This window comes from Pteropus alecto, unplaced genomic scaffold, assembly GCF_000325575.1.
Source record: "Pteropus alecto unplaced genomic scaffold, ASM32557v1 scaffold15, whole genome shotgun sequence".
NCBI lineage: Eukaryota > Metazoa > Chordata > Mammalia > Chiroptera > Pteropodidae > Pteropus > Pteropus alecto.
This window is the reverse complement of record NW_006436286.1, coordinates 945,659-969,550: the sequence shown is the minus strand read 5'-3', so window position 1 is coordinate 969,550 and position 23,892 is coordinate 945,659. Positions and strand designations below refer to the sequence as shown.

The window sequence follows — 23,892 nt, the reverse complement described above, 5'->3', positions numbered from 1 at the left end:
ACCCTAGAGCGGAGGGCGTGGGGCGGGAACGGTGTGACAGACAGAAACACGGCGGGTGACCGCCACTGCATCGCAGCGTCCGTACGTTTGGGCCACAGCAGGAGCTTCTGTTCGCTGGGCGTCTGCGTGGTGCTGGGTACGAGGCCCGGCCGCACTGAGTGGACGGGGGAAGAAGCCACGGCGCGCCCGCTCGTGGCTGCCGGGGCTGTCCCGATTCAGGCCCGGGCCCTGAACCCCGACACGTGGGCCCGGCTGGGACCACAGGGCACATCTGGCCTGGGTGGAGGGATCGGGCCTGTCTTGACGGCTCGTGGCATTTCCATCAGTTTATCTACTCGTTTAGGGTCCAGGAATTCACCGTCTAGCTTCTGGCTGTTCGCACAGTGGACAAGTGGCTGTTTCTCCGACTTGCTGGGGACAGGGCATCCATGTTATACGTCCGGTTCTGATTAGTGTCAGAGATTTCAGTCTCGTACTCATATGTATTCCCTATTCTCAGTTTGTCTGGTTCGATTCAAACTCTGCATTTTAACAACAAAACATTGTTGACTTGCCTCTTTTTAAGGAAACGGACAGGTGGTTTTCTGCCCTCGTTTCTGTGTTGTGCTGTCTTTCAAGGATGAAAACGAGGGGCTGGACATGTGAACAGTGAGGCGGGCTGGGGACGGCTGCCAGGGGTTTGGGGCCCTGGTCCTTGTAGGGTTACCAAACCTCAGCTTGCCACGGTTGTCCTTTACCTCCTGTGAGCCGCGTCGTCGTGCAGTCAGGGCGTGGCCCCGATCAGAGAACACCCGGGGAAGGTGGCGAACGCGAGCTGCGGGCCAGGCCCCCACGCCCTTGCTGGGGAGGGAGGCGGCCGCGGGCAGGCTGACTCTGGGCGGCCGCAGCGCGCTCTGGGGAGAGAGCGGGAGTCTGCGGAAGAGGAGCTGCCACACGCCGAAGGCTCCGCCCGCCGGTGGCTCTCCGTGTGTCTCGCTCGGTGGCTAACCCTCTCCGCCTTCTCTTTTGCCGGGGTCAGCGTCAGAGCAGGCGGAGCGCGGTGTAAGCCAGCCTCAGCCTGCCAGCGCGCCTAGCGGCACGTCCTCGGCGCCCAGCCCTCGCGGTCATGCCAGCCGAGCCCCGGCCGACAGCGAGCAGCCCCCGCAGCCGCCACGGCAGGAGCCACGGCAGGAGCCGCAGCCGCCTCAGCAGCCACCACAGGCCTTGTCCCGGTTGCCTCGCGAAGTGCCACCACGATCTCGCCACCAGGAACACAGACAGCTCCTAAAGAGGGGTCCGCATTTCCCTGTCATAGCAGCGACCCTGGGGTCTGCGGCTCGGGCGTTAAGCGGCCGGGCAGACCCACAGCCACCCAGTGACGGAGCCGTGCGGGGCAGCCGAGCCCGGCCAGGTGAGCGGCGTTCCCCGCGCGGCCCCGGCGCTCGCCACCAGCAGCGTCGCGAGCTCGCACAGTCGCTGCTCTGGGCCGTGCGTCTGTGTCCGTCGGTGTCTGGGTGCAGGGCGAGGTTCCGTGCAGGGGCTTTGAATGGGGAGCCTTAAGGTGGTGCCCGCATGCGAACTGCCCTTTTTAAATGACCACTTTAATCCCACGCCCTCCAGGCGCTGCCCACTTCCTAAGCAGCTGTAGCCAACACTGACCACAAGGCTAGCTGAGGTCGTGCCCCCCCAGTGGCTGCTCGGCGGTCCCACACATTGTCACAGCTCCTCAGCAACCCTGTGCCCTGGCACTTCTCATCTCCACGGGTCAGCAGAGGAAACTGAGGCACCGAGCCAAGAAATCACTTGCTCAGCCCACTCTGTCACGTGCCACGGGAAGACTGCCGCCAGGGACAGTCCCGCTCAGGCAGCGCGTGGGCTCGGCCGCTGCCTCGCGGTGGCTGTTCTCAGCTGGTGGCGGCCGCGGGCCAGGACATGCGTCTGGTAGGCGGTGACTGTGTCTCAGAGCCCAGTGGGTTTCGACGCGTCTCGATGGTTCCAGTGCTAGGTTTGTCCAGTCACTTATCAACCTGTTTTGAGAGCTCTGTCTCCTGCCAGACAGAATGGAGAGGCTGGGACCCCACACGTGGAAACACGAGCATCCTGGCGATGAGCAGTCTCCGCAGCGAGGCGGACCCGGCCTTTACGCCCGGCTTCACTCCGCGCCCCACGTGTGGGGTCCCCGCGAGCAGCCCCTTCTGGCCGCCCCGCGGCCACTGCCTTCTCTCTCTGCTCGTGTGTGCAGGGCCAGGGCTGCTCCCTGTGTTGCGACGTGTCGTGGCGTGTCACGGCTAACACGGGCACCGTCTGGGCTCACAGCAGCACCTGTCTGACTCCACAGCTGTGCTCGTGACAACCGTTCTTCAGGAACGTGCTGGCCGTGCTGGCTGAGGGGGAGAGGGCACAAACGTGTTCTTTCCGGCATAGGTGATCGGAGCAGCACGTTGTTGCTTCGGAGGACGCAGACTTGAATCGCCACCCCGAGGTGATGCTCCCTGCCCCTCGCCACTTAATCTCAAATCACTTAGCTCGCCTGCCCCTCTTCCCTGGTCTGCAAAATGGGGACAGTCGTGCCCAGCCCGCAGGGTGCTCCAAGGACTCACTTCTGCAGCCGTGAAAGCAACTGGCCTAGTGCCTAACACGTTGGCGCTGCCCGAATTGTCTTCCCCGAGAGCTTGCGGAAGCCCCTGCGCTCCTCAGGAAGCAGAGTCTGGTGCGGGCATAGCACCCTGACACGGACCGAGGTCACAGACTACATGCAGCTTCTTCTGGGAAGGCAGGTCGGAAGCTGCATGAGGCGTCAGCGTGGCATGCGGTCAGAACCCTAGGAGAGGCTGTCACACAGCAGACGCGCGCCCGCCACGGGCCAGGCCGGCGGTGAGCCAGACGGACGGGGCAGTGGGCGGGCAGCAGGCGGTGCGTGCGGACTGCGCATCTTCAGTTTGGGAAGCGGAAGGACAACTGTGCTGGTTTGGAAATGGAGACGAGAGTGTAAGAATCACTCTCTTAAAAACAAACACGGGTCAAAACCTGGCAGAGCATTACAGGTGCGCTCAGACGGGGGGGGCCCGGGGCATGGGCATAGGGGCCGTGCGCACAGCAATCAGGGTATCCCCGTTTCTAAAGGGCTTCGGGAGAGAGGGTGGGCGCGGCCTGGTGGGGGTCAGGTGAGGTCAGATGAGGTCAGGTGGGGTCAGGTAGGGTCAGACGGAGGTCGGGTCAGGCCTCCGACGGGTCCGCAGTTAGTCCCCGAGCGCTGGTGTGTGCACGTGTGAGGCCCCACATCCGCGGACGAGCCAGATGTGAGCGTGCCCCCTCGCAAGCGTCTGTGCGTCCCGCCCACCCGCAGTCGCACGTTCCCGTTGGCATTTCTTTGTGGCGCTCCTAGGCGTGACGATCGACGTGGAGCCGCGGGCCAGACGGCCGGTGTCTGCAGAGCGGGGGAGACGCGCCCCCAGGGTTGCCGGGCCCTGGGCTAGTAGACTGGGTGGTGACGGCCCGTGCAGGCTGCTCGCTGTGGTCGCCCTCCGCATGCGGCTGCAGCCTCGTTTCACGGGCCAGCTGGCGTCACCTCCACTCCAGGTTAGAGGTCAGCCGGCGAGTGGCGTCTGGGGCGGCGGTGGTGGCCCCTCGAGGGGCCCTGTGTGGAGCTGCGCGCGGTGCCACTGTGGGCACGGCCTGTGTTCTGTCCACGTGCATTTGCACGCGGCTTCTCGTTTCTTCAGTAGAGCTAGTTAACGAGGCGAGGGACGTTTGAATTAACATGTGCGCTACGCCCGCGGACATGCACGTGGTTTTCACGGCGAGAATGACTGCGGGACAGGCCGCCCTCCCTCGTCCTCACGTCGGGCATTTCTTGGTCATCGGTGTGGTCGGGGGCAGGGACAGCACCTCCCCGAGATAGGTGCCTTGAAAAGCTGAGGTCGTAGACTAGATGCCTCCGCAGGCCGGCAGGCGAGTGCAGTGGTGGGCTGGGCGCCCGGCCCCGTGTCCTTGTCTCCTGAGCTCTGGAGCCCGTGCCGCACATGCTCCGACAGCCCGTGGTGGCCCCGTCAGCCCAGCGCAGACCGCCGGCGCCTGGCTTCTCAGATCTGGAAGGTGCGGGGCCTGCGGGCCGTGCGGTACCGGCTGGCAGGGCTGGCTGCTCTGTGCTCTAGGGAGCAGCGGGTCTGCACAGAACAGCGAGCCCACACGTCCCCTCCACCCAGCGCGTGGGAGACACTTGCCCTCTGCGTCTCCCACGTACAGTGCCCCCCCGTCGCGTGTGCACATGCGCGGCCGCGTCAAGTCACCGTCTGTGCTTCCACAGGTGACTTCCCGAGGACAGGAACGGCCCCCTGTACAGCCGTGGTGGCCGGGCCACCTCCAAGCGAAAGCAGGGGTTCAGAAGCGCCCTGATACGCGCTGGCTCCCACCGGCTGTCCCGAGACTCCCCTTGTCAGCGCCCCGGACGACATTGTCGTTCAGGACGAGCAGCACTTGGAGAGGTTACCACCGGGGAGGGAGGAGGTGTCCCAGAGGGGGTCACACGAGAGTTTTGTGCTGTGATGAGCACATTTCTTCAGGTGAGGGGCGGGGCGGTCTTTTCTGCGGTACCGTTCGTAGCCTCTCCTGCATTTGATTTTATTTAAGGAAGTTCAAGGGCATTTGGGCTGTAATGGTGACCAACCAAGAACTGGGCTGTTCTGATGAAAGCTCATTAGTGTGGAGCTTTCCGGAGACCTGCGTGGGTCCGAGCCCTGTGCGTCCGCCCGCTCCAGGCTGTGCGTTTGGTGCGGCCCGCACACTCGCCTCGCCACCCTCCTTTGAAGTGCAGCCCTTGAGAGGCCGGCGTAGGCTGTAGAAGGCCCCCTTCCGCCTCGCCCCGAGTTCTGAGGAGCGGCCGCTCCCCACACGGACACCCTGCCTCGGTCTCCCAGCATCATCCTGCGCGCTTGGGCAGAGTGGCTCTGACCAGGGTCACCGATCTGCGTGTCAAGGACAGACATTTTTATTTTAATCATGGCAGAAAACAGGCTTTTCGTTTTTACCTTAATAGGCGCCTACTTTATTGCTGCTCACTTTCTTCTTCTGAAAGCTTTTATTGTTCCACTGCTCTGTGACCAGTGTTCAGATTTTGTCCCCTCCCGTGGCTCTGTTTCAGAAGGGCCAGTTCTGGGTGTCCTGGACATCTTCACACTCCAGACCTGAACTCCCGTCTTGCCACACGCCAGCTTCTCCTTCTGGCTTCCGTCACTCAGGAGGCTGGCAGCCCCGTCCTCCCCGTCACCCACCCGGAGGTCTTAAAACCGTGCCTGACTGTCCAGCTTTGTGACGTCCCAGGCCGCTGGTTCACCACGCCCCGCCGTTTCACCCCAGATGCTGCTCAGCGTTCCTGTCGCGTCTGCGCGGCTGCCACCGTCGGCCGGGCCGAGGCCCTCGCTGTCAGGCTTGCAGCTGTCCCCACCACCCCCCTCCCCGTCTCAGACCAGAAGCCAGCCGGACGCGTGTGCCCCTTGGTCACGGTGCTCCTCTGTCGTTTGTCTGGAGCAGAGGTGGCTTGCGGCTGTCCATCACCGCTTCGTCCTTTGCACGGGCTGCAGTGACAGTGTCCATGGGCACCACAGTTGCCACAGAGACCAGCTGGCTGGCAGAACCTAGCGTCATTTCTGATTGGACCTTTCCGGAAACAGTCTGCCAGGCCCGGGCCGAGGCTGAAGGAAGCACCTCGCCTGAGCGATGCTCAAGCTGCACGTGTGCGGTTTTCCCGTGTCCGTCTCACACTCCCTGGGGAACGCGGCAGAACCCAAGGGCCGTTCCTGCCCAAGAAGAGCCTTTCCCTCTGGAGAGATGGGAAGTCCTGGAGGCAGCGTTTAGGGTTTTGTTTGTTATGTGCTATTCATTTAATAAGAAAAACTCATGAGTTCTCTCGAATCTTCGCTCTCCCTGGACGGATGGCACGGTCCTTTCTAAACCCTTGTGTTGTTGGAGCTCGCCCTGGCCCTGCCGAGCGCTGGCTGGCTGAGTGTGCCCCGCAGTGGGACCAGAGCCACCTGTCCTCCAGGCCGATCTTGAGAGCAGGGTGCGGACTGTCCCAGTGGCCTCCTCCTCGGCAGCAAGGCATGAGGCCACGCAAGTCTGCGTCGCCCCCAGGGAACTCAGCGGCCCCTCCCGCCCATAGCCCAGGGCTGGAACCTCTCTGTGTCTCGCTATTTCTGGGAAAAGCCTAAGGACCGCCGCCTTCTTCCCCTGCATTCACTCCCCGGGTCGCTGGCAATGACGGGTTTTGGCTTCCTTGTCTGTCAGAGGAATAGATTGTCTTCTTCCGGTTCTGTGACCACTGTGGAGCCTTGTTCTTCTTCGAGCTGTTAGCCTAGGCACCCCTGCTCCCCAACTCAGCCTTCTGCCTGAGCTACATACAGTGTTTTCATACCCACCCTTGGCAAACGCAGTTTTCGAGATAGCCTTTTAATTTAGGTTCTTTGAAGTATTATGATACGTTCCAGGTTAAAAGTAGAATTCTATCAAATAACTACTGATGGCATCTCTCTGTTTCCCTAAAATACAGAGGATCGCGTAGCAAAAGACACATTCAGATCACCGCCACGGCCACACCAGGGCCTGGCCAGGTGCTGAGGGAGACCGGCGCTGACATTGAAGGCCGCTCTGCAGAAGAACTGGTTTGCAGAGCGTGTGTTCTAGGGCCGCTTGCTGTCGACGTATTCTGACATTGAAAATATTCACTGTTTTTGTGAGCGGTCAAATCTGTGTCATTTCTCCTATGGTTTCTTTGCTTTTAAATATAAAATGTTCTCATTTTTAAAGTGTTGAATACTCCTTTTCGCTTACCGATTTAAAATGCCGACCTTTGACATGTGACCTTTGACAGATCCTTTGGCATTTCTGGGCCCCTTCTGTCCAGTTGGCGTGTTTGTGCCCCCAATGGGGCATTCGGCGCCTACGACTGCCACAGTGACCTAGAGCCGCGCTCACTGGGGACACTGTCATGGCTCCCTCATCCAGGAGCACATGGTCATCCTCGCGGACTCATCCACCACCGGGGCCACCCGAGGCTGCGTGGGCTCCGCCCGCTTCCCCTAGGCCGCCCCGCGGTCCTCTGTGGCCGCCCCGGCCAGATCTTTCTTTCCACGGCCTTCTCGTTGCTCCTGGTCAGCAGGGACACTGCTGGGCGTTACGCAGTGGCCTCCTTTATGTCTTCCCTGCCCGCTCCAGCTCACCCCGGGTGCTGTTTCCTCAGCCAGTACTTGCAGCACGTCGGCGAGTACTGTCGACGGCAAGCGTCCCCATCTTTTTCCTGTTGTTATGGCAACGCTTCTGGCGTTGCGTTGTTGCATCCCACGTCCCTTTCTTTGTTTTCACTCGGGTGGTTTTGTCTAACGTTCTCGGTCTCGTTCTTAATTTTTTTTTTCGGCAGGGCGTGCACACGGGAGAGCAAACCGTAGCAACAGGGATGCTGGCGCTGCGGCCCACGCGGAGGCGACGCTGGTGCCTGCGTCGTTTTGGATCTGGAGGAAACCAGACGGATTTGGGACTTGCCGATGTTTGGGATTGGCAGCGCAAAGGAGGGGGCAAGGCCAAATCTCAGGTTTTAGGAGACTCACGGGGAGGAGGAGAAGTCAAGAAGCGGGATTATTCTTTCTTCCTTCGGGAGGAGGCGTCGCGGCGTCTGCCAGTGTCCGGGGGTCTTCGCAAGACCCCGTGACAAAAGTGCACATGAAGCAGGCGGGCCGCGGTGTGGGAGGCGTTGCTGGTTGGGTGGGGGCCGGCGTGTTGACTCGTTTTGCCCGGGAGACGGCTGACTTCCTGGCGCCCTATGCCCTGGGGAAAACTCTCTTCGTGGGCACTGGAGGCGACACACTCTGTCAGCATGGGAAGATGGTCCTTAGGGTGTGGAAATCAGTCACTTCCGGAAGTTTAAGGCGCGTGCGTCTCGTGACCGTGCCCACGGCGCTGGCCTCTGTCCTCCCGCCGCCCGTGCCCATGCATCCCCTTTAGCTGCCGGCGCACCGTGCTGAGAAGCCAGCGTGCCACGGGCCCGAGGGCTGTGCCAGCCGCCCCCGACCGCAAGCCACACCGACCCGCGCAGGCCGGCTCGTTAGGCTGAGTCAGGACTCGAGCACGTGTGTCACTTACAAGCGCCGCACGTGATTCTGTCTGCGGCTCGGCCCCTGCGAGGAGCGTCCAGCCTCCAGCCCCATAAACGAGCGAGAAGCACCAGCCCTGCCAGCCCTGCCGGCCCCGAAAGGCCGAGGCGCCCGTCTGTGGCCATGCGGGCTCCAGCACCAGCCATCGACGCGTAGCCCGTCCTCCTGTGGTCTCCAGCCGGGCAGCCGGCTGTCTTTCTGTTGTCTTCTGGTGACTGCGGCTGTGTAGGTGAACCTTTGCGAAGGGCACTGGCACCGGAACGTTCGCACCTGTGTGCAGCGTTTCCGGTCAGGCGCGAGCGCAGTGGGCGGGGCTGTGATGGGAACGGCGTTTTCGTTCCGGGACTTGCTGCAGCCCCAGAAACGGCCGCGTGGAAAAGCTGTTCGGAGGGAGGGTGGGAATGGCTCCTGGGTCGCTCCTCCGACTCCCCCTGGGCCTGCCCCCTGTCCCCGTGCAGCCTGAGCTGGGGTCGCTCCCTGTGGGCTGTGCACTGTGCACTGTGCCGCGCGGCCCTTCCTGACCCCGGCGTCCCTTCACTGGCTGCTGGGGGAGAGGTTCCGTCAGCAGGCACCGACCAGGGGTCTCTCCTGGGCCCCTGGGACGTGGCAAGCAAGGCGCGGAGGAGCTCCTGCCTATGGGGGTGCTCACGGGGTGTGGGGGTGCCCGGGACGCCAGCACACTGCCCGGTATCATACCGCGTCCCTGCCGAGGAGCCCCATGCGTTTGTCACAGTCATCGTTTGTTCAAACACTTCGTAAAACCATGTTCTTTTTTATTCTAGACGTAAACCACAATAATTCCGGATCCCATTATGAGAATTCGCAGCGGGGCCCTGTGTCTTCTACGAGTGACTCTAGCACAAACTGTAAGAACGCTATTGTGAACAACGCCCCCGGAGAAGCAGCATGGCCCTCGGTCCCAGGCGCGGACCCAGAGCCGGCTTCAGAGTGTGTGGGTGCTGATTCTGCCTCCGGCTCCGAGTCAGAGAGACACCCCGCCACCATGGCCTCGGGGCGTGCGGGTGAGAGGGACGGCCTCCGGGACAGCCCCGGGCTGGGCCCCCAGAACAAGTTCGTGGTGGCCGGCGGTGGCAGCACTGCGCCCTGGGGGTTCTCCCACGGAGCCGTCATAAGCACATGTCAGGTCCCCGCGGACGCTCCCGCCAGCAGGTCGGAAAGCGGCAGCAAGGCAGTGACTGCTTGGGGCGCGGGGAGCCCTTCATCAAATGGAGGGCCGGGTCCGAGCACTTTGCACCCAGCTAGCAACCACGGTGCCTGGCCAGTGCTGGAGAGCAATGGCCTTGCCCCGAGGGGGCCTGGGGCGGGCGGTGCTGGCGGCGGCGGCCAGTGCAGCCCTGCGGGCCAGGCGCCCGGCAGCCAGAGTGTCAGCTCGAAAGCGGGGGCCTCTTCGACCCCGGGGGCCTGGGGAAGCCTTCAGGAGACTTGTGACTCTGAAGTCAGTGGTACACAGAAGGCTTCGTTCAGTGGCCAACCTCAGACTATCGCCACTGAAACGGCCGGACCAAATAACACTACTCACTTCGCAACGTCTAGTTTACCGAGCTCCGGTCCAGCCCAGAGCGGCGAGCCACCCAGCAGCGCGGGGGCCCGGCGTGCGGGCACGGGGCCTCACCCTCAGACCCCGGCCCCGCCCGCCCTGCACGGCCCCTCCCTGCCTCAGCTCAGCAATGGAGAGCCCCAGGGCGGGGGTTCGCACGGTACTACGTGGGGCGCCTACGGGGCCAGCTACTCTGGAGACACGCGCGCGAGCCCCAACGGCCAAGCTAACGGTGACACTGTGAACGCAACTCTAATGCCGCCCGGCACCAACGGGCCGGTGGGCGCCAACTTCCAAGGCAACACAAGCAAGAGGGGCGGCGCGTGGGAGCCCGGGGCCGCGCATTCCCAGAGCGCGTCGTGGGCAAGCGGGAACGGGCCTGGTTCTGGAGGCGGCCGGAGAGGCTGGGCGGCTCCCGTGCAGGGCACAGGCGCCGACCCAGCCGGCGTGGAGTGGGGCCAGCTGCCGGGCACTCAGCATTCCAGTGACAGCACGAGCAGCGGTGCTCAGCGGTTTACGAACGGATGGAAGTCTGCCGAGGAGGAGGGCCAGGGCTCCGCCCCGCCTCAGCCAAGCGAGCAGAGCGGCGTGTGGGCCAAAGCGGGAGGAGCAGGGGACAGTGACGGGAGCGCGGAAAGCACCGGGCGCCCGGAGGACAGAGCGCCCGGGGACAGTCAGAGCCGAGAGCGGAGGAAGGTCGACCCGCACACGCTGCTGCAGAGCATCGTGAACAGGGCCGACCTGGACCCGCGCGTCCTGTCCAACTCCGGCTGGGGGCAGACGCCCATCAAGCAGAACACTGCCTGGGACACTGAGATGTCGCCGAGGGGCGGGAGAAAGGCCGACCGCGGGACAGAGGCCTGGGGGGGCTCCGCAGCACAGACGTTCAACTCAGGGCCGTGCGCCGACAAGACGAGCCCCGGTGGCCACGATTCCACATCCGGATCGGGGTGGGGCGAGCCCAGACCCCCTCTGAGGTGGGGGGACGCCAAAGGCTCCGACTGCCAGGGTGGGTGGGAGGACGATTCTGTGGCTACGGGGACGGTCAGGAGCGGTCAGTGGGGGCCTCGCAAGGAGGAGACGTCTGCGTGGGGCGACTTGCAAAAGAGCAAGCAGGGCTGGGGCGACGGGCAGAAGTCACAGCAGGGGTGGCCTGCCCCCGCCGGGGACGACTGGGGGGAGACGGCCAGGAGCGACCACTGGGGGGAGGCCAATAAGACATCGAGCTCAGGCGGCAGCGACAGCGACAGGTCCATCTCCGGTTGGAACGAACTCGGCAGAGCCAGTTCTTTCACTTGGGGAAATAACTTAAACCCCAACAACTCGTCAGGGTGGGGCGAGTCCTCCAAACCCAGTGCCCCCCAGGGCTGGACTGACCCTGCAAAGGCCGGTCAGACTCTGGGCTGGGGCGAGGCCAAGCCTGCCAGCTCCCCAGACTGGAACAAGCAGCAGGACGGCGTCGGGTCCTGGGGCGCCACGCCGGCCCCGGGCAAGCCCCCCGGCTCTGGCTGGCGGGGAGGGCCCATGCCGGTGTCCGCCGGGCCGGAGCCCACGGGCTGGGAGGAGCCGTCCCCAGAGTCCATCCGGCGCAAGATGGGGATCGATGACGGCACCTCGGCCTGGGGGGACCCCAGCACGTACAACTGCCGGGGCGTCAGCATGTGGGGCCGCAGCGCCCCCGGCGGCCGGCCAGACCAGCAAGCACAAGGCCATCAGCTGCTGCCACCCACAAGTGCCGTCTCCAACCCAGAGGCCGGCAGCTCCGGTAAGTCGTTACTGTGGGGTCTGCTGGTGTCGGCGCACGTCACAGGATGCGGGCCTCCTTCCAGGTGGCTTCTGTCCCCCGGTGTGCTGGACAGGGTGTCCAGCGTGCACCCCGAGGCCTGCCCCTCCCATCCAGGGGGAGCTTGCGGGGAAAGGGGCCCCCGACTCCCTTCGGTGAGGAAGCCACAGGAGGCCCTGCTGCAAAGTGCTGTCACGTGGGGGTGCCACACTTCTCGGGGCTTCTGCCTCGGGCCGTGACTCCGCTCTCGCGGCTGTACAGAAGCACCCTGAAATGGAGCGAGATCTGGGGACCGGGCTGGCCCGTTGGTGTCGAGTCCAGCGAGTGTGTGCACCTAGAGCACTCAGCAGCACCTTCCGGGCCCCACCCCGTAACGGGGAGCCGCGTCTGCTCTGCAGGTCACCCTGGCTGCGCATTCGCTCAGCGTCATGGGAACCCACGGTCCCTGTCACCTGGATGCAGGCGTGGGTTTTTTCCCGGATGTAGTTGACCTTGTTAAGTTACGTCTGATTCCTCGAGGCAGCCGCCGTGTGTCTGAGGGGCGGGCGTCTGGGTTCTCGGGCACGGTGCGCATCCTGGCGCCCTGGCTCAGAGGAGCGCTGTCCCGCACGCATGGAGGGAGGCAGTGCTCGCCTGCCGCTGGTCCTGTGCTTCATGCCGCTGCCGGGACCGCATTACGGCGAAAGCTCTACGCGCACGTCGTCACCCAGCCGGTCCCCTGCCGTAGTGCACTGCGCTTGGCTCGGCGGCTTGGCTTGCCGGGACTTGGCTTCATCTTCAGAGGAGGGCGACGTGCGCGTCAGGCTATTCAGAGGGGCCGGTCCCAGGGGAGGGGTGCTCGCGCGTGCTGTTTAGATGGCGGCAGCGAGACGCTGCTCCTCGAAACGGGCGCGTCCGTCCTCGGCAGCACAGAGACCGTGGAGCTCCCTCTGCCCGCGGGGCCCCTCGTCGCCACCCGCCGTGTGCTGACGACTCCTTTTCCCACACTCTGCAGGCTGGGGCGAGCCCTGGGCGGAGCCCCCCACGCCAGCCACCACTGTGGATAACGGCACTTCTGCGTGGGGCAGGCCCGTGGACAGTGGCCCCAGCTGGGGGGACCCCGTTGCCGCAGCATCCAGCACACCCGCGTGGGGCTCCAGCTCCGCTGCTCCGCAAGGCCTCGGCAAGCCCGGTAAGTCACGGGCACCCCCGGGAGCCCTCGTGGCACTGGGCGTCTCTCGTCATCGCTGAGTAACCGGACGACGTCGGCGCCGCCATTGCTCGGGTCCCCACGTGTTGTCTCGTGGGTGCTTCTCGCCATCTAGGTCCTGCCACCTGTGACACGGTTCTTTTTTTATCTTTCTGAATTTCCCTCTCTTTCTCGTTTTCCTTGGAACTGTAACTACTAGTGATTTGCATATACTTCAGCAAATCTAAATTATATTTTGCCAAATTAGATTATCTGGAAATAGCCAAGCACCTTTCAGGCTTTCCAACACGAGAGACTGAATGTGACAGCCACAGGGGCACGTACCCAAACTGGCTGGCTCAGGCTCCAGGGGACCCCCTAAACGTTATAGAGAATGAGCACAGTTCAAGGGGGCGCCTAACGCTCAGGCAGATGATGTCACGGCCTCACGGGCTGCGTGCGAGACACCGCACGGGACTTGCGAAGGCCGAGCGGAGAGAAGGGGGCTTGCTGCTTGTGACTGGCACCGCTCCTTGGCCACCCTCCTTGAAAACGTACCTCAAAACGACCTCTCCCGAATCCCACGCGCTCTGCACCCCGTGCATCGCCCTGCAGGCAGCAGCACCACCGCCGCCCCACCTGGCGCGCGCAGCCCGGGAGATGTTCGGTGGCACGTTAACAGGAATAGCTCCTGCTTAGTGGGCTGACTCGGCGTGCGGCGTCTGCTCCTGCCCTGCGAATCTGGGAAACAGAAGTGGGCGTCTCGGCCGCCCCCTCGCCCTGCCCCCAGTGCACGCGCGTCCTCCAGAAGGAATTGTTTTTGTTCGAGTGTTTTTCTTTTTATCACAAATCCACGCTCAGGGCCCAAATCTATGCAAGATGGCTGGTGTGGCGACGACATGCCGCTGCCCGCAAGCCGCCCCCCAGGCTGGGAGGAGGAGGAGGACGTGGAGATTGGGATGTGGACTGGTAACTCATCTCAAGAGCTTAACTCATCTTTGAACTGGCCGCCGTACACTAAGAAGATGTCGTCCAAGGTAAACATTGCAGGGGAAGAGCCCTTGGAACTTAGGGCTCCACAGGTAGTCCGCCCACAGGAAGCGGGGCCCTTCCCGGTCCTGCCCGCACGGCCCTCAGCACCTGAGGCTGAGCCCCCTGTGTGGGACATGAGACATGGAGCTTCCTGTCTCCCCACCTCTCCCGCCGGGGCTTCCTCTCCCTCCCTGCACCGGGGCTGCCTGGGGTGCCCCTGCCGGGGCGTCTGGGTGAGAAGAAGATGGGACAGTCCCCACGTTGACTCCCTCCGCCCACTGCCCCTTCACAACCCACTCCACCTGCTCACCCCGAGTCCCGACCTCTCCTGTGCCCAGTCACCCTCCTCCACCCACCTTCTCTGTCCCTTCCCCGTCCCAAAAGGCCCTGTGCCAAACACCCCTAGGAACGCACCGGGCTCGGTTTTGTGTCTGTGTGGACAGCCTCGTTCCCAGCCCTGGCCACACATCGGAACCACGGCGTTTGTAACAAGGGCGGCCGCCCGCACCCCAGGCCTCCCGGGGCTCCTGCCACAGAGCCAGTGTGACAGCCGCAGGCCTAGCGCGTGGGCTTCCTCACAGGTGGTGCCGGATGCTGGGGTCTGGTCCTCCTGAGCACCGTTTTCCAGCGCGGGCCCCATCCCCCAGGTCGTTCCGACACAGCCCCACCCGGTTTGAGAGGGCCTAGGCATCGAGTGGCCAGCGGCTCACCTAGCCCCCTGCCAGTGTCCCTTTTAATCCTGGGATTCTAAGCCTGGCGCCTCCCGTTTTTATTTTTAAAATGTTTCCATTTTGCTGAAGTTGCCTAATGCCTCACCATCCATGGTGTCTCGTATGTCACGTGAGATTTGGTCCTTGTGACCGTCGGAGGTGGAAGCCTGGTGGACCTGAGCCTGGAGGAAGCGGGGTCCTGCCAGCCGCCTGGCCAGTTGGCGACAGCAGGACTTCCGCTCACCTTGCAGCCCGGCCCCGTGCCCCTCCCACCGACTGTGCGGTGATGTGACTTTGTCTTTTCTTGCAGGGTCTGAGTGGCAAGAAAAGGAGGCGGGAAAGGGTACGTAGCCTCTTCATTCTCCCCCTTTGTCCCCCCGCGGGCACGGCCCACTCTGCTGGGGGCCAGGCGCTGCGCTCAGTGCTGGGGCTCAAGGGACCCTCAGCGGGAGGCAGGAGCACCTCGGGCCCAGCGTCTGGAACAGGGCACGAGGGGCTCCAGGCAGCATCAGCGTGAGTGCGGGACACGCCTGGGCGGGGTATGCTCAGGAGGGTAGAAGCCCGATGGAACCAAAGTGTAGAATTCCTGGAAAGAAATGGCGGGCATGGCCCTGCACTGCCCACCCAAGCCCCCAGCCAGCTCAGAGCCGGAGGGGCCCCAGCTTCAGCACCGCGGGGCTCTGTGCTCTCGGTAGCGCAAACTGACCGTTCAGAACACATCACCCTATAGACACACGGTGTTCTCCTGTGCAGAGCACACAGTGTCACTCAGTTGTGGGTTAAGCTGGTTTCCCGGGACTAACCTGAGAACCTAGTGGCTATGTTTACTGTGTTTGGTGTGAGGCTCCCACAAAGCCACATCGTAACCAACCACTCCAAACACAGCCCTTGCTGGTGGGCTGCCGAGGCCCTGCGCCTGCCCCCCCGTGCCGATGGCCCCGCGCACCCTGGCCGTGCCAGGGGACCGGGGCAAGGAGTGGAAACCGCGTCATCGGTGTTTGATCGCTAGCGGCTCTGTTAAGAGCTGGTCGGAGGAGAAACTGGCTAAACGTGAGGGCTGGGAATTGTCTCAGAGCGTATCAGTCTGTCGCACGCCCACGTGAACAGAGGCGGCCACGGCGTTTTCCGCTCTTTTCCTTCGCGAAGGGGGTGATGAAGGGCGGCAGCAAGCAGGAGGACGCGTGGATGACCCCGTTCGTCAAGCAGTTCTCCAGCGTCGGTTTCTCGGTGAGCGAGTTTCCCGGCAGCCCCCCCCCCCACCGAACGCCGGTCTGCGGATCTTCCCTAATCTCATTTTTTTTTTTGTTTTCTTAGCAAATTATCTTTGAGTCCTTAGGAATAAGCTTGACATTGGAATAAGACTGCCCATAAAGTCTTTGTTTTTATGGTTTGAGCTGTAAACATGATCACGTAGCCTAACTGAGAAAGAACATTCTCGTTAGGCAGGGACAGATGATCTTCTGTGACCCTCTTCAGTTTCACCAGTCGTGGCACATAAAGCCATTTTCATTTTTTGTTTTCGTCGATAAGCTGAGGTCTGCTAACGTGCTGCTTTTTCTCAACTTCAGAGAGACTCGCCAGAAGAAAACACACAGAGCAATAAGACGGACCTTTCCGGAGGTGAGAAGGGACGAGGTCAGCTTGGGCTCGCGTTCACCCTTGGACAGCCGTGTCTGACACGGCCTGCTGGAAGGACACTGGCCTTAGACTGGGAGGGGCCCTGGGTTCCTGCTGCAGTCTACCTGTCAGGTGCCAGTCACTGCAGAGCTCGCCACCATGACGCCACCACCGGCTGCAGTAGAGCCCTGTGAGGAACGACCTGGCCAGGTCTGGGGTGCAGCCTCAGCTCGGGGACCGGTGTGCGCGAAGGCCCAGGTACGGGGCGGCCGTGCGGAGCCATACTGGAGAAGCGGCAGGTGGTTCCAGGTAGTGGCATGGGGAGGAGCTGGTCCTGATGGTGGCGATGTGGCGATGGGGGAGGTGGCCGAGGCGAGGCTGCCCGACCCGGGAGACACTGTGTCGCATGGAGCTTGGGGCGGGGACTTCATCCTGAAAGCGTGCGGTTAGCGGATTCTCAGCGGGAGAGTGACACGGCTGGGATTTATGTCTCAGGAAAACAGTTTTGGCTATAGTTGGAAGGCAGCTGAGGACAGACAAAGGCACCAAACACAGCAGGCCCATGAGATAGAGACCAGCTGCCGCATTGGGCAAGGCCCGTAGGAGCACCACACTGGGACCGGGCGGGAGGCGCTAGCCCAGTGGGGTGCGGGGCTTCGGGTCAAGGGAAGGTTGAACTAGCTTGTCCGGGGTGCAGCGAGTGTCATACGGGGCTGGCCTTTCTGCCTGGGCCGGTCAGAGCCAGAGTGGCAGCTTGGAGCCAGCCGCTCAGGAGCTGGAGCAGGGCAAGTGCAGTGTCAAGGTCAGAGTCAGGACGGTCGGCCTGTCAGAGGGAAGGGGAAGGGTGAGGATTCCAGAGAGCACAGGAAGGGCAGACAGTGGGGGCCAGTGCTCGCCTCAGGCCCGCAGCACCCCCAGGGGACCAGGCTGGGGCAGCTCCCGCTCCCTCTGCTGACCCCTCTGCGGACGGCTCAGGGCTACCGGGCAGAGGAGAGACACAGCAAGGACTTCAGGAAGCCAGCCACACTTCTAAACTGTGCCTGCTCTAAGAGTCCTTTGTTAAAGATTTCTCCTCTCCCGCTTGCTCGCCCCAGCGGCGGTGGGGAGGGGGAGTGTTGGCTGGTGGCGGCAGCAGGCGTCCTCAGGAAGGACAGCGGTTGCAGAGGACAGGTGGGCTGGGGAGGTGGAGGGCGCAGCTTCAGGGCTGTGTGGCGGGGAGGATGGAGCTGCCACCTCGATCCCCGCGAGGGAGGGAGCTGGGGGAGGGCCTGGTCTCCCCGTGCATTCAGGGGCTACGCGTATTCGCAGGCAATAAGACGTGGGACTGAGTGCAGGAGGGAAGTCAAAGACTTGTCTGTGAGGCGCAGCGCGTGGGAGTGACCGCAGACGCCTTGCTAGGGGAGCACGTGTGGAGGAGGGGGTGTCACTCATTCAGCCTCTCGAAGTTTGGGCTCAGTAAGCTTAGGAATACCCCAGCATCGAGGAAACATGAAGAGGCCAGCTCAGCTAGGGGCCAGAATGGGCATCGGTCAGCGCAGGGGCAGAGAGCAGCGTCCCCGGCAGAGACTCGCTGGGGGCGGGGGTGGGTAGCTCGCGGGCCGGCTATTTTAAGCAGCGGAGACTTTGCAGGCCGGGGCTTTCCGTGAGGGGTCGTGTTTGTTGCAGAGAAGCCAGACGAGGGGCCCGGCGTCCGGCTTCCCCGTCTGCTGGCAGAGGACAGCAGTTACAGGCGTCACGCCCGGCACAAGCGTCCGGGCAGCGCTGGGGATGCAGGAGCTCTTACGGGGTGGCGGTGTGTCATGCTGCTGCTTTTCTGGTATTGGAAACTGTGCTCTCATGAACTGAGCAGAAGAGAGATGACCAGAGCTGTGTTCACCTTCCGTTTGCTAGTCTGTTTCAAGTTAACCGATCGGGGGCAACAGCGGTGTCTGCCAAACGCACCTGTACTCAGGATGAGTGCGAGGCTTGCCAGAGGCCGGAGCGTCCCCATTCCCACGTCCTTGCGGGGCAGACGTCACTCCCGTTTGGGAGCATTTTCTTTGCACTGCAATGTGTCTGAAAGCAAGCCCTTCGTGCTGACAGTGCGGTGTCCTGCATTTATTAGGGATGCTACAGGACAAACGGGTGGAGATAGACAAGCACGGCCTGAACATCGGCGATTACAACCGCGCGGTCGGCAAAGGCTCCGGCCCTCGGCCTCAGGCCCCCAAAGACGCCCCCGTGGAGCGCAGCCCTTACTTCGACAAGGTGAGTGGCTGGGCCCGTCTCGCCCGTGCGGCCGACCCGCCGTGCTCGGCCGCACACCTGCTCATCAGCGCGTCAGGGTGCTTAGCGCACAGTCGCAGCCAGCGCCACGTTCTCCTGCCACGTCTCTGCTTCCTTGTCCTTTCGTGTCTCCGTGGAGCGTGGGGATTGCGTTTCCGTGTTCCTCCTGATCCCGCAAAATGTGTTCGGTTCTCTTCACGCACTCTAGAATTAACACTAATCCGACCTCTTCTGTTTTCTGCCTGTGTCCTGTCGGTGCCGGAATGTCCTGTGACTTCTCTCTGTCCTGCCCGGCTCTCCCCCCACCCCCGCACCTGTCTGCTTGGTCTGCACACCTGTCTGTCCGTCCCATCAGGACAGCGCTGTGGCAGATGAGCCCCCGAGCTTGCCGTTTCTGTCCGGTCCGAGCGTGAAGCTCCCGCCTCCCAGTAGCGCAGTGCCCGGGCAGGCCCTTGGCCCCGTAGCGGGGCTGGGCACGCAGACCTTGGGCTCTGTCAGACAGGTGAGTGCGTGCGCTCTGCCGAGTGGCGGCAGCAGCAGTGAGGGCTCTCGTGCGCGTGCCGCGGCGCCGAGCCCGGCGGCCGGACCTGACAGCGCCCGGCTGTGTGTCTCTGCAGAACAGCAGCCCCGGCGTGTTCGGAGCGGGAGGCGCAGCAGCACAGGCCCGGGGCCTGCAGCAGCCGCCAGCACCGCCCCTCAGCTCGTCGCAGCCCGGCCTCCGTGCTCAAGTGCCTCCTCCATTACTCTCCCCTCAGGTAGTGCCCCCTGTGCCGGGAGAGGAGCTGGGACGCTCCATGCGGGGCGTGGTCCCTGCTGGGTCGTCAGCGCTCTGATCGGCCACGTGGAGAGGCAGCCGACTCAGAAGACGCTGTCATCACAGAAGGGTGTGGTCAGGGAAGAAAGTGAGACAGGTGGAACAAGTCCACCCTGGTCGTCCAGGGACCGTCTTGACAGTGGCAAAGTAAATTTGCCGATTTAAGAGTCATCTGTCGTCTTTTACGTCACCCATGCGCGTGTGTGAACAGTGAGTTAGGAAAACCAAGAAAGGCGTCAGAAGGTCTGTGACCCAGTGGCCCACGGGTTTTGATTGCACCCTCGGTCACTTAGAACATGCAGCACCTTGCGCCGGTCTGGCTTTACCCGCGTCATTAACTCACCGTTGTGGCCCTAAGGTTCCCGTCTCGTTGCTGAAGTACGCGCCCAGCGGCAGTGGCCTCAGTCCGCTCTTCGGCCCCCAACAGGCGGCCATGCTGAACCAGCTGTCCCAACTGAGCCAGCTTTCCCAGCTCTCCCAGCTGCAGGTGAGCAGAGCGGCCGCCGCCGCCGCCGCCAGCGTCCGTCTGGTGAGCGGCCGCGTGCTCACCACAGCCCTGCGGGGCACGGCCCCGGCCTGCGCGGAGCTCAGCTCACAGGCTGTCCGCGAGGACCACCCTCCAGGGGCTGGGCTGCGAGGCTGCGGGGCAGCGTCCCCATAAAGTGGGAGCTGACTCCAGACAGACTACTCGGTTCCGCGGGAGGGTGGGAGGCGGGGCCTCTGCAGGGCCAGCCGCACACTGCTCGGGACGTGCCGGTCCGTGGCGCGTGGTGTTGACCACCGCCCTGCATCCCCCAGCGGTTGTTAGCCCAGCAGCAGAGGGTGCAGACTCAGAGAAGCGTGCCTTCTGGGAGCCGGCAGCAGCCAGACCAGCAGGTGGGTCTCCCCTTCCCCGCATGATGCGCTGCCTCCCTAAGCCCTGTGGGACGCGCTGTTTGCGTCTCTGTCTGCCCAGAGCCGCGCTGACCGGCCATGTAGACTGGCGCCCTTCCTGCGGACGGGCGAGAGCTGGGAAACCAGGAGGGGTGTCTGGGTGCCAGTGAAGACCCCGCCGTTTCTCTCAATCGTGTTGTCGTTTTAAGGGTCGACCTCTCAGTGTGCAGCAGCAGATGATGCAGCAGTCTCGCCAGCTCGACCCGAGCCTGTTGGTGAAGCCGCCGCCGCCGTGCCAGCCGCCGGCCGTGAAGCCCTTCCTGGACGCCGCCGCGCCCCACAGCGCGCCCGAGCTGCACAAAGGGCCCTCGCCGGGCAGCGCTTTCAGCAGCTTCCCCATAGGTACGTTTCCGTGGGGCCCCAGTGGCGTGCGCACGCCGCCAGCTGGCACCCTGGTGAGAGCCGCACGGAGCCGGCCGCTGTCCCCCAGGGCAGCCCGTCCCCACGGTTCAGGGGCGTGCTCCATGCTCCACTTGGAGCACACGCTCAGTCGGAAGTGTGCGAGAAGGCAGGCAGTGCTCGTCAGGCCTGGCACCCTAACGTGGGGTGTGGGGCAGGGGGCACTGGAGTGCTTACAGGCAGCGGCACACCAGAGGGACACGGGACGCTGCCTCGGGAGCACTGGGAATGGTGCCGTTTGCACTTGTCACCACCCGGACGGACGTTGGACTGCTGTCCGAGTCGCCTTAACGAGGCTGGAGTAAATGCAGGGTCTGGAGTGGCAGAAGGGACCGCTCCGTCACTCCCACGGTGGCTCCCCCGCCCCTCGTCTCATGTGTCCCCAGACCTGCGTCCCTCTGCAGCCGTCAGGCTCGTGTGTCCCTTTCCTCGGGTCCCTTCTCCCTCTGCGCCTTGGACGGACTAGGACCGGGATTCTTCACGTCCTGTTTATTTGCCTTTTGTCTCGTTCCGCTTACGACGGCTTCTCGTAAAGCAGCTTCATTGGTCACCGGCCCAGCTGGGTCAAAGCAGTTAATCACCTGCACGCTCGGGGCTGCGGGACCCGCCGGGCCTGCTGGTGCCCTGCAGCTGCTCCCCACTGGCCAGACAAGTCCTAGGCTGTCAGCCACGGCCGTGCATCCCAGAAGCGGTTTCCCGTCAGCCGCCATTGCGGGTAGATGCCCCAGGGGCCGCCCAGGTGGCCAGGCACCCCAGAGACAGCAGTGTGCAGAAGCAGTCAGGCCACCCAAGTCTATGGAGAGGCCTCGGGCTCAGCGGGGAGGGGGACCAACCCCACTATGAACGTGACGTGTGCCGCGGGCCCGTGAAGAAACACTTTCCAGTACACGATCCTATCCCGGCTGGCCGCACGGCCAAAGATGCCTTTTCCTCATTGAAACGTCTGCTCGAGCTATGCACATGTCAGTCTGGCTCTCCAGGCACGTGTTGGCCAGCTGCAGCCGGATGCCCAGACTGGCCAGCCGCCAGGTTTTGTAAACAGTTTTCTTGGACACGCTCCCTTGTCAGCACGTTTCTGTGGCCGCGCGTGTGCTGCAGCAGCAGGATGCGGAGATGCTGAGACTGTGTGGCCCGCAGCCTGAGGTCTTTATCCTCTGAGCCTTCACGGGAAAGATCGCCAGCTCTTGGCTGTGAGTGCTGGGCGCAGGGCAGGGCCGCAGGGGAGCCGCCATCTCCGAAGATGGAGCCGGCCCAGGGGCACGTGGGCGCTCGCCACCAGACCCAGGGATTCCAGACCGTTCCTTGTGGAACTTTAGAGTGAGAGCCACCTGGATGTGTGCTTAGGATTCTGGCCCCCGCTGGAAAGCGCTCATCTTCAACGAGCGTATCATATTACTCTCACGCTGGTTGCCCTGGACCACGCTTTGAGAAACGGGGTTGACGGTCAGATTTCTGACAGCACTGAAGATCGACATTTCCGTCCTCGTCCCATGAGAATGTCTAGGTCTGATGTGTGTCAGCCAAGTTCAAGTACATTGCGCCTTGGGCTATGGGGGTTTTGCCCTGAGACACCACTGTTGGAAGCAGGACAGTGTCACTTATAAGTGACAGCATCCTCTGGCTCATCAGCCAATCGAGATTCGTTCCGTTGACAAGCAGAAGACGGCAGCCCAGACCCCCATGTGCTCCCTGCACATGGCGCCGTGCGCTCGGGGCCCGCTCGTTACACACAAACTTAGAAGCTTGATTTGGTTTCCTTAAAATACTTTTTATTTTGCCAAGGAATTTCTCAGTCATCAGAGTGACGTGGAGAAGTTGTTTCCCACTGTTGACGGTGTCGCGGAGTTACGTTCCCTGTCATCGCCGAGCGTGTCACTCCCCGGGAACCTGCCTCTCCTCCTGACACTGCCCCTGAAGGGCCTGGGCCAGGAGCCCAGGGTGTCGTCCGTGGTCCCTGGGCTCCGCCACACCTACAGGATGATGCTTAATGATGGGACATTAGGCACGATTGCAAGCTTTAGTCGGTTACGCATGTTTTTCTAGGAAGTGCAAGTTGTACCAGGAGAAAAATGTGCTGTATTTTAATGACTTGTTTAATTTGTATTTTTAAGGCTTGAACTCAAACTTGAATGTAAACATGGACGTGAACAGTATTAAAGAACCCCAGTCACGACTGAGGAAGTGGACGACAGTGGACAGCATTTCTGCAAACACGTCTTTGGATCAAAACTCCAGCAAACATGGTATAAGGTGTATTCTTACATTTTGCCTTAAAAACAAAACTTGTCCAATACCATCTTTCTGTTAATGGCTTTGACTGATCTGGTCATTTTCTGTGAGGGAAGCATGTGCTGTCTGGTCCTGTGACTGCATTGGGCCCAGGACAGTGTCCTTGTGGCTCATGGTGGCATAGCGTGCGTGAGGACCCTTTGCTCCTCACTGCCATCGTTGGCCTGTGTCACCAGCGGGTGGCTCACTGGCTCTGAGGAGTGTCCTCCACTCACACCCGTCCTCCTGTGAGCAGTGCCCATCCCGCTTCCAGATGCCATGCGTCGGCCGCGTCGCGTCTCCCTGCTGCCAGGCTCCCCGTCCATTCCCCCCGCCGAAGATCCGACGACACCACGTCTCTTTGTAAAACCGCTCTGTGTCGGGACTGCTCGTAGGGTCGTCCCGAGGCCTGTGTGGGGGTGCTGCGGAGGCTGGGACCCTTGGGGACAGCCAGGCCCAGGCTGCTCCGGAGAGCTGGGGCCCTGGGCAGCCAAGTGCACACACCTCCGACCTTCGACCCCAGGCGTTAAAGACGAAAGCGGCTTGGTCCTCCCTGCCCTCACTGTCGTTCAGACGAGGAGGTCCCCCGGCCCTCGGCTGTGCCGGCCGGCTCTGCCCACGGCTCCCCAGCAGGCTGGAGCCCCTGCGCCCCGGCCTCCGCACGCACCCCCACCGCCGTCGCTGTTCTGTCAGACACACTGTCGTTACGGGCAGGGACCCCGTCCCCGCTCAGTGCTCCACGTCCGGCCTGTCCCAGTGACAGATGCCGTGCTCTGCCCGTGCGAGGCACTGCCCATGCGAGGCACTGCCCGCTCAGCCCCGCTGGGGCGGTGTGGAGAACGCGTCACAGTGCGGGCGACCGCTTCTCAGGAGTGTAAGCCCGTTTCTGCGGGCTCGCACACTCACTCTGGAGACAGATGTCGTGCCCGGCGCTGTGTGGTCACAGGGCTGGTCAGAGGCCTTCACCGTTCCGCTTGCCGCTCTGGTGGTAGAGCAATCTCTGGGCCTCCCAGCATCCCTCTTGGGCCCGCCAGGGGCTCTGGGCCCCCCCACAGGGGCTCTGGTTCCTTGCTGACCCCTTGTTGACCCCACAGAGGGTGGACGGTGCTCGCTCTCAGTTTTGGCCACAGCACAGGTGACAGCTTCCAAAGTGCGGTCGTAGGCGAGGGCGAGTAGGTCTGCTCCCGTCACGCCCGCAGCCGCCATGGCGCGTCCCGCGGCTCTG

At 62.9% G+C, this 23,892-nt stretch overlaps 1 protein-coding gene across 7 annotated transcripts in view; it reads left to right on the top strand.

Moving 5' to 3' along the window:
- Nucleotides 1–23,892, top strand: part of TNRC6A (trinucleotide repeat containing 6A) — a 126,050-nt gene that overhangs the window by 94,431 nt on the left and 7,727 nt on the right. For 4 of the 7 annotated variants that reach the window (XM_025047294.1, XM_025047291.1, XM_025047290.1 and 1 more), the window contains 13 exons: nt 8,903–11,443; nt 12,456–12,632; nt 13,491–13,666; nt 14,682–14,714; nt 15,479–15,598; nt 15,940–15,991; nt 18,093–18,235; nt 18,609–18,755; nt 18,871–19,008; nt 19,426–19,554; nt 19,866–19,943; nt 20,150–20,342; nt 22,511–22,642. In XM_025047294.1, coding sequence (XP_024903062.1) covers nt 9,124–11,443; nt 12,456–12,632; nt 13,491–13,666; nt 14,682–14,714; nt 15,479–15,598; nt 15,940–15,991; nt 18,093–18,235; nt 18,609–18,755; nt 18,871–19,008; nt 19,426–19,554; nt 19,866–19,943; nt 20,150–20,342; nt 22,511–22,642 — 3,838 coding nt within the window. In that variant the 5' untranslated portion in view covers nt 8,903–9,123. The remainder of the gene's footprint in view (nt 1–8,902; nt 11,444–12,455; nt 12,633–13,490; nt 13,667–14,681; nt 14,715–15,478; nt 15,599–15,939; nt 15,992–18,092; nt 18,236–18,608; nt 18,756–18,870; nt 19,009–19,425; nt 19,555–19,865; nt 19,944–20,149; nt 20,343–22,510; nt 22,643–23,892) is intronic. The other 3 variants (XM_015589917.2, XM_025047292.1, XM_025047293.1) reach the window with 3 other exon arrangements.